At 42.1% G+C, this 12,023-nt stretch overlaps 1 protein-coding gene across 3 annotated transcripts in view; it reads right to left on the bottom strand.

Moving 5' to 3' along the window:
• Positions 1-10,107, bottom strand: part of camsap2a (calmodulin regulated spectrin-associated protein family, member 2a) — a 176,099-nt gene extending 165,992 nt beyond the window's left edge. For all 3 annotated transcript variants that reach the window (XM_063063903.1, XM_063063904.1, XM_063063905.1), the window contains exon 1: positions 9,677-10,107. In XM_063063903.1, the coding sequence (XP_062919973.1) occupies positions 9,677-9,818 (142 nt within the window). In that variant the 5' untranslated portion in view covers positions 9,819-10,107. The remainder of the gene's footprint in view (positions 1-9,676) is intronic.
• Between the last annotated feature and the right edge of the window lie 1,916 nt (positions 10,108-12,023).

Below are 12,023 nucleotides of genomic sequence, written 5' to 3'. Positions count from 1 at the left end.
TCCAGTCTCACTTACTCAGCAGAGGGTAACCTACATCCCACAGTGTCCCAATCTTGTACTCATGTTGAAGAGCTCCTGTTTGAACCACTTGTTAACAGGTAATTTCCCTGCTACTGTACAGCTCTGATCAAAGGAGCTGATAACATCCAATGGATTTATATAGCAATAACCCCTCTCTGCACCTGTATGCAGTCTTTTTAACACATCACCCACACCATCCTCCAAAAAAACTGCTCTACTTTCACCCATGCTGGATAGGTTTGTTCTCTCATTCGATTCTTATCTATCCAGTCATAACCAGAGAATTACTTCCCATGCTCACACCTTCACTTCCTATTTGACTCCCTTATATTTTCAAATGCTTGCTGCACCAGCATCCAAACACCAGGTAACTTTTCACAAGAACACTGACAACTCCTAGGTTTATCACAGCACAAGGTATCTATGCTCCTCCAATTCTGGATTATTGTGTTTCCTAGAATCTGATAGCTGTATTAGTGGGAGATATTTCTTCAGCAGCCAAGGCTCTTAAAACTTTGAACCCCCAGCTCCCACTTCCAACATCATTCTGCTTCTTTACCTGTTTCATCCTTTAAGACATTCATTAAAATTTATATCTTGCACCAGGCTTTGTTCAGCTGCTCTAATAGCTCTCCTGAATTATATGCTTGTTTGATACAGCTCTTATGAAATGCCTTGGGATAATTCTTTTACCTGGATTTAAAGATATTACGTAACTCTATTAATGCAATTAAAGTGTACACCTCTGAATATTTCTGCTTTAAAATTTTCAAACTCTGGTTTTACTCTCCTGAACTCTAGTTCCATGCAGTGGAATATCTGAAAGAGGCTGTTAACTCCCACCTGTAATTTACCTGGCAAACAACAGGAATTCTGCAGATGCTGGAAATTCAAGCAACACACATAAAAGCTGCTGGTGAACGCAGCAGGCCAGGCAGCATCTCTAGGAAGAGGTGCAGTCGACGTTTCAGGCCGAGACCCTCAGTGCTGACGAAGAGTCTCGGCCTGAAACGTCGACTGCACCTCTTCCTAGAAACGCTGCCTGGCCTGCTGCGTTCACCAGCAACTTTTATGTGTGTTGCTGTAATTTACCTCAATTGATTAGGGAGGACATAAACCTTCAACTGTTCTCTCTAATCAGCATAACAAAAAATATCATGCAAACAAAATCTGAGATATATATAGCAATGTATCCTGCTCCAATGTATCCTAGTTAATTTGCAATTTATTACTGTTAAATTAGGCACCGAGGCTTCTTTTACACCTGCAATTTGGAGCCTTAAATAACTAAACATATTTGAAATACTGACAAACTCTCACTAACATCACACTAACACATTTTAATGTTGCTTTTAGAACTGTGAAAATGAACAGGAAAAAAGAGGCTAATTTTCCAAAAGGCCAGTTATATAAAAAACTAAGATGAAATATTTCTCAAGATCATTTTCAGTTGCATACATAAAAAGCCACCAATACAGTAGAAAATTGAAAACTAAAATTGACCTCTATCTGTTTTACATAACCATGTTGCTGAGATGAAAAAGGAAGATGTTTATCATTTCATCCTAAAATACTTATTTGATACTTTTTTGGAGACAACACAAAAATGTCAAAAGGTGGGAAAAAAATCTTTCAACATGCCCAATGGGTTTTCAATCCAATGAAATGCTGCTGACATGCAGGTTCCATATGATTAGGAAACACGGCACCCAAGTTACCCAAAGCAATCTTCTACAAGCAGTACATCCAGATAATCTGTAATGACGAATATAGGAAAGGCATCAGTTAAAATACTAGGAGTTAATTCTCCTGCTCTTCAAATTAATGCCACAGCATCTTTTAATGTCCATCTGAGAGAACAGATGGATCTTGCTTTTATGACTCATCTGAAAAATGCCACTGTGAACCCATATTTGCACTCAAGAATCTAGAAGAATCTAGAGTAGTAATAACCTAATTCAGTCTTTTGATACAGAAGCAAGAACACTGCCGAGTCAAACTATTTCCTTTATCCTGCACCCAGAAATGCAAGCAAGCTTCCAGTCAGTCATTTTTAAAATATCTACAAATGAAGATCAGAACTTGATGCCTTCATGGTAAATGATGTCTATTTTATTTTCAATTTAATTTGAACTGGGTTCAGGATCTAACCTGAGAATATCTAAACTTTTAGTGAGTCAAGAACTTCAGAATAAAACCATCCCATCAATGGATGTTGTTTCAAATGTGGGCTCCTGAGATGATGGGAATCAAGAAGGTTATATGTTTATCAAGGGCTGGGGAATACAGTCGACCTTCACTAATCCGACTAACTGTAATCCGGTTCCTTCGATAATCTGGCACTGATTTTAAATTCTCTGCACAACTGTAATTTCAAATTTCTCAGGCCACCGTACCAATCTGCTGTGCATTGTTCTGGTTGCGCTAGATCTGTTCACGTGTTGGCGTGCTCTTGTAAGCACAGACAGGCGATTCCTGCTTGTTTTCTTGCATTTATTAATATCATTTGTGTGAGGCGCGGCCGCCCGGCACCTGCCCATCTCATCCGCCAGCGGCAGGGGAACTGGTGCATGCTGGGTTGGTCCGCCTTCTCGCCCGCCTGCTGGCATCGCCCGGCTGGCGCTCCGTTCTCTTCTGCCTACGACCTTAGATCAGACGTGGTGACCTGCTGAATTTAAACATATTACTAAGCGAAGGAAAAGAAACTAACGAGGATTTCCTCAGTAACTGCGAGTGAAGAGGGAAGAGTCCAGAACCAAATCCCCGACCGCCTGGCGGTCGCGTGAAATGTGGTGTATAGAAGACCTCCTTTCTCCGACTTCTGCTTCTGCTCACCCAGATGTGCTGCCACCAACATCAAGTTTTTGAAGAAACTGTTGTGCCAGTTTCAGCACCAGTTCCTGATGCTTGACTCATTTTTCAAGATGAAGGTGTTGATGATCCTGACAATCCCACACTTGCAGACATGTAACTTTGCCTGAAGGTATATTAAACGTCTCACTTTAGAAGCGGAAGTGCTCAACTGTTCTGTATTAGCTAATTCCTGTACATTTACCTGTACCCTTTATTTTATCTGTGCCTGCACAGTATATTACTTTATTAAAAATTCACGTGCTACTCATTTAATATTTCTGTTTCATTATTATCTAACTTGTACTGATTTAAATAATATTTTAAAGGTATGATGAGGCAGGTAGCTATTGCTTAATGTGCTCCTTCTGTAATTCAACATTTTCACTAATCCGGCACTCCTCAGGTCCCAATGGTGCCAGATTAGTGAAGGTCGACCTGTACTTCCTCTAGCAAAATTGGAAAAAATGCAGTGATTTGAAATTTGTCAGGCAAGTTGCTGAAAGAAAAGAAACTTGTTAGAAGTGTACTTAAATGGCAAAGTAAAACATTATCAGCAAAGGATAAAAAAAACCTACTTGATTGAAGTTTCAGATATGTTTTATGCAAACATATTTATAACCAATAAAAGTATAACCAGTATAACCAATAAAATGTGCCAATTTTACAACCTTCATACAAGCTCTTAATCAAGTTGCACTGAGTGACAGATTGAAAATAATTTCTCTTATTTTAATGAAACAATCGATAGCTTTTTTTCCTTTAGTAGAGCAAAACATCCTACAATGCTTCACAAACAAATTTTAATACCAATCCTCACATGGAAATAGTGTGGAAGATGGTTAAGTACTTGGATGGAGTGAAAATTCTAAAGGGATAAAGAGAAAGAAGGAAAGAGAGGTTGAGGAATCAAAACCAATAGCAGAGTGCTTTGAGAGCTTAAAGATGACACTAAAGATGTAACAAAGGATATACAAGTGAAGATGAAAATTTTAAAACTGAAAACATTGTTGAACTACGAGCCAACATAGATCAGCAAGCATATTGTCACATGGTGTGAGCAGAATTATCTGCAGCTTAATGTGAAAAAGACTAAGGAGCTGGTGGTAGACCTGAGGAGAGCTAAGGTGCCGGTGACCCCTGTTTCCATCCAGGGGGTCAGGGTGGACATGGTGGAGGATTACAAATACCTGGGGATACGAATTAACAATAAACTGGACTGGTCAAAGAACACTGAGGCTGTCTACAAGAAGGGTCAAAGCCGTCTCTATTTCCTGAGGAGACTGAGGTCCTTTAACATCTGCCGGATGATGCTGAGGACGTTCTACGAGTCTGTGGTGGCCAGTGCTATTATGTTTGCTGTTGTGTGCTGGGGCAGCAGGCTGAGGGTAGCAGACACCAACAGAATCAACAAACTCATTCGTAAGGGCAGTGATGTTGTGGGGATGGAACTGGACTCTCTGACAGTGGTGTTTGAAAAGAGGATGCTGTCCAAGTTGCATGTCTCCCATTCCACCGAGATGCAACACAGAGCGTCATAGGAAGTCATTCCTGCCTGTGGCCATCAAACTTTAGAACTCCTCCCTTGGAGGGTAGACACCCTGAGCCAATAGGCTGGCCCTGGACTTATTTCCTGGCATAATTTACATATTACTACTTAACTATTTATGGTTTTTTTTACTATTTATTATTTATGGTGCAACTGTAACAAAAACCAATTTCCCCCGGGATCAATAAAGTATGACTATGACTATATGGAAGACACCTATTAAAACATGGGAGTGCGTTAGGACAAGGGAAGTAAAAGTTTTGATAACAGAAGGTGGAATGAGGGAGATTGGCCAGATTTGCATTGGAATAAACTTTCCATTGGCCATAAGACAATGGATGTTGGTAGCATCAGCAAATGAGCTAAAGCAAGAGTCATGGTCTAGAACATCACAGAATGGAAAATAGGTAATGATACAAAATCTGAAGCTTAACAAGTTATTCCATGAAAGCTGTGAGCAACTGCTTCACATTCAGGTAGTTTTCGGCAAGATCAAGGAAATCAGTACTGGACGTTTACCAAACAATGTGACAGTAGTGGAAGGTCAAAGTTGGGGATGGTACAGTGGAACTGGGTGTTGCCGATGTGCAGGCTTACGAGGGATAGTGCTGAGACAAGATATAGCAGGAGGCCTAGAAAAAACCCCTGGGAGGCGGAGGAAACAAAATGGGTGTGGCTGGAGGAACCGTTCAAATAATTCTCTAATTTTATCAGACAGATGGACAGTGCAGAGAAGTTGAAAGAGCATGCTAGGTTTAATCATCTTATTGGTTACATAATGATCAAGAATGAGAGAAATGAGATGATCTTATAAACAAACACTATGTCCTTAATCAGAGGCATTATAGTGCCATGGGAGGAGCAAGAATCCAACAAGAAAATTTTAAACAAGGCAATCAAGGAAAGGATAGGCACTGCCTTAGAAGGATATTTATGTTCATCAGGCTTCTTTGGTAACTGTAAGCAAATAGTTCAATTCTATTAAAAAGGAATTTGTTTGTTACATGCCATGTCGTATGACATGGGCAATCATGGCCTTTCCATGACCGTGATTGTTTCTAGCAATTTTTTCTACAGAAGTGGTATGCAAAGACACTGCCCTGATGAAGGCAATGGCAAGATGGGTGATCCAGCCATTATCAATATGCTTCAGCGATGGCCTACCTGGCTTCAGTGGTCGCATAACCAGGACTTGTCATATACACCAGTTGTTGATATGACCATCCACCATCTGTCCCCTTGGCTTCATGTGACCATGATCAGGGGGCTAAGCAGGTGCTACACCTTGCACAAGAGTGACCTACACACTTGCAGAGGGAAGGGGCACCTTACACCCCCTTTAGTAGGGAGGCATCTCCACCCCACCGCCCATAAAAAGAATTCTCTTCGGAGTTTAGAAGTTCCGAAAATGGGAACTTTATACATGTCACAAAAGGCATTCACAGAATCGAATGCAAGCAACATCTGTCGAAAGGAATCCAGAGTCTGGTCAAATCTGATTATAATGAAAGGTCTTCAACCAAAGACATTAATTCTGGTTCTTCTTCCACAGATGCTGCCTGATCTGCTGTGTGATTTCAGCATATTTTCTTTCTCTTCATTTTGTATTTCTAGCATTTGCAGCCCTTTTATACTTTCAAAGAGACACTAGATTGCTCCCATAAAACCTTACAGAAACATTATGAAACAAAAGTTGTCACCAATCCACCAAAACAGGAGATATTAAGGGAAGTAACCAAAAACCCAGCTAGTGAATTAATGTTGCCATAAACATTATGCTACTTATGTCCTCACAGTCACCTAACCCAACACAAAAATCTGTATTGGAAGCAAATAAACTTTCATATCAATAAATTTCCTTCAAAAGCCTACCTACAAAAGAAAAAAGTTCGTGAAGACATTTATGGATCATCTTGTGACTTGAATTAAACCATTCATATTCAAGTTCAGCAAAAGAGTTTGGAACAACAGCAACCTAACAATTCAGTGATTTAGACTCCAGGGAATACAGGTAGGACCAGGGTGGCCATCGCTAGGGGTGAACCATGCATCAATGCCAGATGACAGAATACAAACCCAAGGTAGGCTCCATTACCCTGCGCCGATTGAAGTGTCAAGCAGGATTAAAATCATCGAGGATGAGAGAAGAAAACAAACAGGTGCTCACTGCCATCTGCCACAAAGCAAAGAAACACAATAGAATTCCTTTTAAAAAACCCGTGTTTGACTGGTTTCCATCTCTTCTCAGTACTACCATCGGGCAGGAGGTGCAGGAGTGTTGGGACCCACGCTGCCAGGTTTGGGAACAGTTGTTGCCCTGCAGCCACTGGGCTGCTGGACTAGCTTCACTCGCCCCAGCGCTGAACGGGCGCCACAGCTGTGGAGTCACTTTTGGGGACTCTGCAGTTCATGTTCCATGTGTTCTTTTTCACTATTTGCACAATTTGATCAAGGGGTTTCAGCGCTGATATGACTCTACAGCTGTGGCCTACAACCATCAGCACTCACCACAGGGCTAAACTGGCTCCGTAACGGCAGGCTCACTTTCGGCAACTCTGCAGTTAATGCTCTATCTGTTCTTCGTTTACTTTTTTATTGTTCGCATGATTTATTCTTTTTTTTCCACACAAAGGGCATTTGACAGTCTCTGTAGTTTTTTTTAAAAAGGGGTTCTATTGTGTTTCTTTGTTTAGTGGTTGCCTGCAAGAAGACAAATCTCAAGGTTGTATACAGTACAGATACTTTGATAATATCCAGTATTGATCATAATGTACTTTGAATAAGAGAACAGCAAACTGCAAGTTCACCAAATTGGTGTCTTTAGTACAAATATCTACAGTGCACACAGGGCACAAGTTGTTGTTATTCATCTCCCCGCCCTGTGGCACATTGGGTGATGGTAACCTTGCCATTTCTTTAGCACTTTGTCTGTTTTTTTAAACAAGGTTTAGTTGCTAGCTCAACGCTCAACCCAGCACAGGTGGAAAGAGTGCAAGGAGCCAGCCGGATTCGAACCAAGGACCACTCGCCTCAAAGTCCAGTGCTGATGCCACTACACCACCGACTGGCATACAAGACATGAGAAAAGACTTAACATAGAAATCTACAGCATATTACAGGCCCTTTGGCCCACAATGTTGTGCCGACCATGTAACCCACTCTAGAAGCAGCCTAGAATTTCCCTACCGCATAGCCCTCTATTTTTGTAAGGTTCATGTACCTATCTAAGAGTCTCTTAAAGGACCCTCTATCATCTTCACTAGCAGTGCATTCCACTTACTCACCACTCTGTGTGTGAAAAACTTGCCTCTGACATCCCCCTTGTATCTACTTCCAAGCACCTTAAAACTATGCCCCCTTGTGTTAGCCATTTCAGCCCTGGGAAAAAGCCTCTGGCTATCCACACAATCAATGCCTCTCATCATCTTATACACCTCTATCAGGTCACCTCTCATCCTCCATCATTCCAAGGAGAAAAGGCTAAGTTCACTCAACCTATTCTCATAAGGTATGCTCTCCAATCCAGGCAACATCCTTGTAAGTCTCTTCTGCACTCTCTCTATGGTATCCACATCCTTTCTGTAATGAGGTGACCAGAACCGGATATAGCTGTAACATTACCTCATGGCTCTTGAACTCAATTCCACGGTTGATGAGGGTCAACACACCATATGCATTCTTAACAAAACTGTCAACCTGTGCAGCAGCTTTGAGTGTCCTATGGACATGGACCCCAAGATCTCGCTGATCCTCCACACCGCCAAGAGTCTTACCGTTAATATTATATTCCGACTTCAAACTTGACCTACCAAAATGAACCACTTCACACTTAATGGATACTTAAGTGTCCACCTTTGTTGCTTCAGACATTTTCTTGGAAACCCTTGGCAGAACAAAGTTCAACCATGTGCCAAATCATTCCAAACATATCCTGTATGTTGAACTGACCACTAGATAATGGCCTCCTCTCCATACCTTCATGATGAAGACACCTGGAAACAAGGTCATTAGGGATATGGAAGCTGTCAATGATCTGGACCTCCAGAGGCTAACTATTCAAGACAGATTCAGAAGAGACACCAAAGAATGGAAAGCCTGACTAGCTGAGAAAGCCACCCAGAGGAAATAAAAGCCAGCAAACTTTGCACTTTACAGCTCACAGCCTTCAACTGCAGCTAGCATGGCAGGGAGTCCCATGTCAGAGGGCTCTCCTTATCCACATCAGGCAATGCTCAATGTGCAGCTGATCACCAGTGTACAAAGAATAGTTCTATGGGAGGAAGGGATGCCATACAAGTGTCCACACTGCCCTGAATTGTCAAGGCTTTATCAAGAAACCAATCAAGGTAACTGAATCTTTACAACCAACACATATCAAAATTGCTGGTAAACGCAGCAGGCCTGGCAGCATCTCTAGGTGGAGGTACAGTCGACGTTTCAGGCCGAGACCCTTCGTCAGGACTAACTGAGTCTTTACCCTATTTTTAGTCAACATCGGCACTCTTCGCTCTCACTTAGTTTCAAAAGAGCCATACACTTTTACAACAATGAGTGCAAATAACGCAGAGAGAACGCAGATGTATTTTCCTGTGCGAATGTTCATTGCAGACGATATAGAAAAAATTACCTTTACACGTCCTTGGCCTCGTCTTACCTGCCCTTAGGCATTTGCAGTAAAACATAGCACAGATAAAACACATCTATAAATAAATGTTAACCGTATTTGCATGTTAATGCCATAGCATTAACACGTTATGCGTTTTGATAAATGAAAAAGCAAATAATTAACAAAATTCAGGCATAGAAAAGAATAATTATAATCTTGTCAACAAATCGACTACTCGACCACCATCTCAAAAGAAAAACTGTGGACACATTGTGTCGGTTGTTGATTGATCTGTATAGAAACAACACATCCCTGTACTCGTTATGCATTCCTAAAACATATGAACACAGCACATGGGAAAGGATCAAATGGGATATTCACTTTTGGGGCATAAGGACCCAACAACCTTCCTATTAAGTCAGAACCGGCCAAATGTCTATACTTTTTTTTAAACAAAACGTCCGATGTTTCAACATAATTAAAATTGGAAGGTGGCGGAGGCTAGCCGCGTGTAAGGAGGACGCACAGCAGTTTCCAGTGTGCTGATGTGTCGTAGGAAAGAGGGCCGGCCGTCTCTGTCTCTGCTGTCTGCTGCATTCCCATCTCCGAACCGAGCAAAGCCCGCACTCGGCACACAGCGCGCCACCTACCTGTCCCAAATGCCTTCGCCACCAGCCACGAGAGGCTGCATGCGATCTTGGCTCTGGAAAAATCATAGTGATCGAAGGCTTTGATGGCAGGGACAATGAACGTCTTCTTCATTTCTCTGCCCGGATCCATCGTGTCGCCCATCACTGAAGCCCGGCGCCCACAGCCGCTCACTCCGTCTTTAAAATTGGCTCTGCCGCAAGGAAAATCCTGCGTGATTTACGGCATCCCCGCAGCGCGGAAAGTGTCGACTCCTTCGGACCAGTTTTTTTTTGGTGGACGGTGAATTTATGTGGAAGATCCGGATATTTTTCTTTTCTATAGTGACAAGTCTACCCCCGCTTCTCTGGGTACGGATGAGTGACGGTCAGAAGCTAGGGCCAACCGCTCCCATCCTCCGCCTCCTGTCACTGGGCTTCTGCCGCTGCACCGGGAATCCGCCGCCGCCGCCTCCCAGCTCCACCCCACGCACCGCGCGTTCCCATCAACGTCCTGGGTGTGTGAAGTTTGCGCGTCCCCGCTCATTTCTCGGTGAAGCTCGTCCCCGCGCAACGCGCGCTCTGCCACTGCCAGTCGGAGTTAGGACCTTCCCTCCCCCTTCCTTTCCAGACAGTGCATATTGTTTGTCTCCGCATTTATTGCCTTCCCGCCGGCCTCGTCTTTCTTCGCATTCTTTCCTAAAAGACGAAGAGCCATTCAAAATAAGCAACAGCCGCGTCAACTACAATATATTATGCATTCATTTTCCATTCAATCGCTTCATATTATAGCGAGCCCTCACTTCCTAGGCAAATTCAGCTCTATTAAATTACTTTGCGATCACATCTCTTTCTCTCGCTCTCATATTTATACCACACTTATCGTTTGTACTGGGATATTAAAATAACGATTAATGAACCAAAGGTGATAAATTTGTTTCAAAGTAGCAAACATTTGAAGACGGTGAATCCCACAATACAATAACCACCACAATGCGGACGTCGCTAATGCTGATGCTATTAATTCAACCGCGTTAATTAATAGGCGAACTATTGTAGCAACAACAGCAATGGGAAAAATACAAATAAAACATAATTTAAACTCGAAAAATAAATTATTGTCCTTTTATGGATAATATTGACACAAATGGCTTATGTGAATTTTTTTGCATGAACATTTTCAATTCTTTGGTGTTTAAAGGACTAGCTCGGAAATGACAATGAACGACGGCAAATGACCGATGACAACGGACTTTTACGTCCGTTTCGGGATTCCATAAATATTGTCCCTATAGTTTAATCGGAGCCCCAACAGACAATTTATGCACAGCGGGCTGCCACAAACAGCATTGTGGCAATGACCTAATTGTTGCTGTAAGAATTAAGGATGAATATTGGACAGGACACGAAGATAGTTCAGTTGCCTGTCTTTGTAGAGTTTTAGTTCATCTTGAGAGAATTAACTTCTCGTCTGAAGGGTTGCAATCCTGTTAGTCCAACAATCACTCAGGACCGTGGAGCAGTGTCAGCATAGACTCTTTGCTCGGCTTTTGCGGGGCTTGAACGCGCAACCTTCCAGCTCAAAAGGTGACAGTACTACCAAATGAGTAGTAGCACACAAATCAAACCCGATACACCTTTTCAATACAACTCGTTTGTACAACAGATTAAAATATTTAGAGTTAATTAAGCAAAGAGGTAAACAAAATCAGTCAATGATGCATTGTATTCAACTGTGGTTTGTTCCCAGAGCATTTGACGTTATGCATTCAACCGTTTATTCTTACAACACACGCAAAAAATGCTGGTGAACGCAGCAGGCCGGGCAGCATCTATAGGAAGAGGTACAATCGACGTTTCCGGCCGGGTCTGGACGAAGGGTCTCGGCCCGAAACGTAGACTGTACCGCTTCCTATAGATGCTGCCTGGCCTGCTGCGTTCACCTGCATTTTTTGTGTGTTGCTTGAATTTCCAGCATCTGCAGATTTCCTCGTGTTTGCGTTGTTTATTCTTAGTTATCTTCCTCTTTAGTAATATTTCCTTCAAATTAATTTTCAAAGATAATTCACTTTGAGTGTTTGTATATATTACAGAATCATTATAACACAGAAAAGGGCAATTCAACCTCTTAAATCCAATGATAGCTCCACACAGCCTAATCTATTCTGTCACATCCTGTCCACATAGTCTTTACAATTATTTACCTTTAAGCAGAAACCCAACTACTTTTTGAAATCTCAATTGCTTTTGTTTTCACTGAGGTTTACTTCATAAATACACTTTTGTCAAATATCCCCTATTTCTTTTGAAACTATCTGCTAATGAGGTCTGTTTTTCTCTGTTCCAGACGTTCCCACCCTGGGCTCCACAG

Source organism: Mobula hypostoma, chromosome 12 (genome assembly GCF_963921235.1).
Source record: "Mobula hypostoma chromosome 12, sMobHyp1.1, whole genome shotgun sequence".
Taxonomy (NCBI): domain Eukaryota; kingdom Metazoa; phylum Chordata; class Chondrichthyes; order Myliobatiformes; family Myliobatidae; genus Mobula; species Mobula hypostoma.
This window is presented reverse-complemented; position numbering and strand designations above follow the sequence as displayed.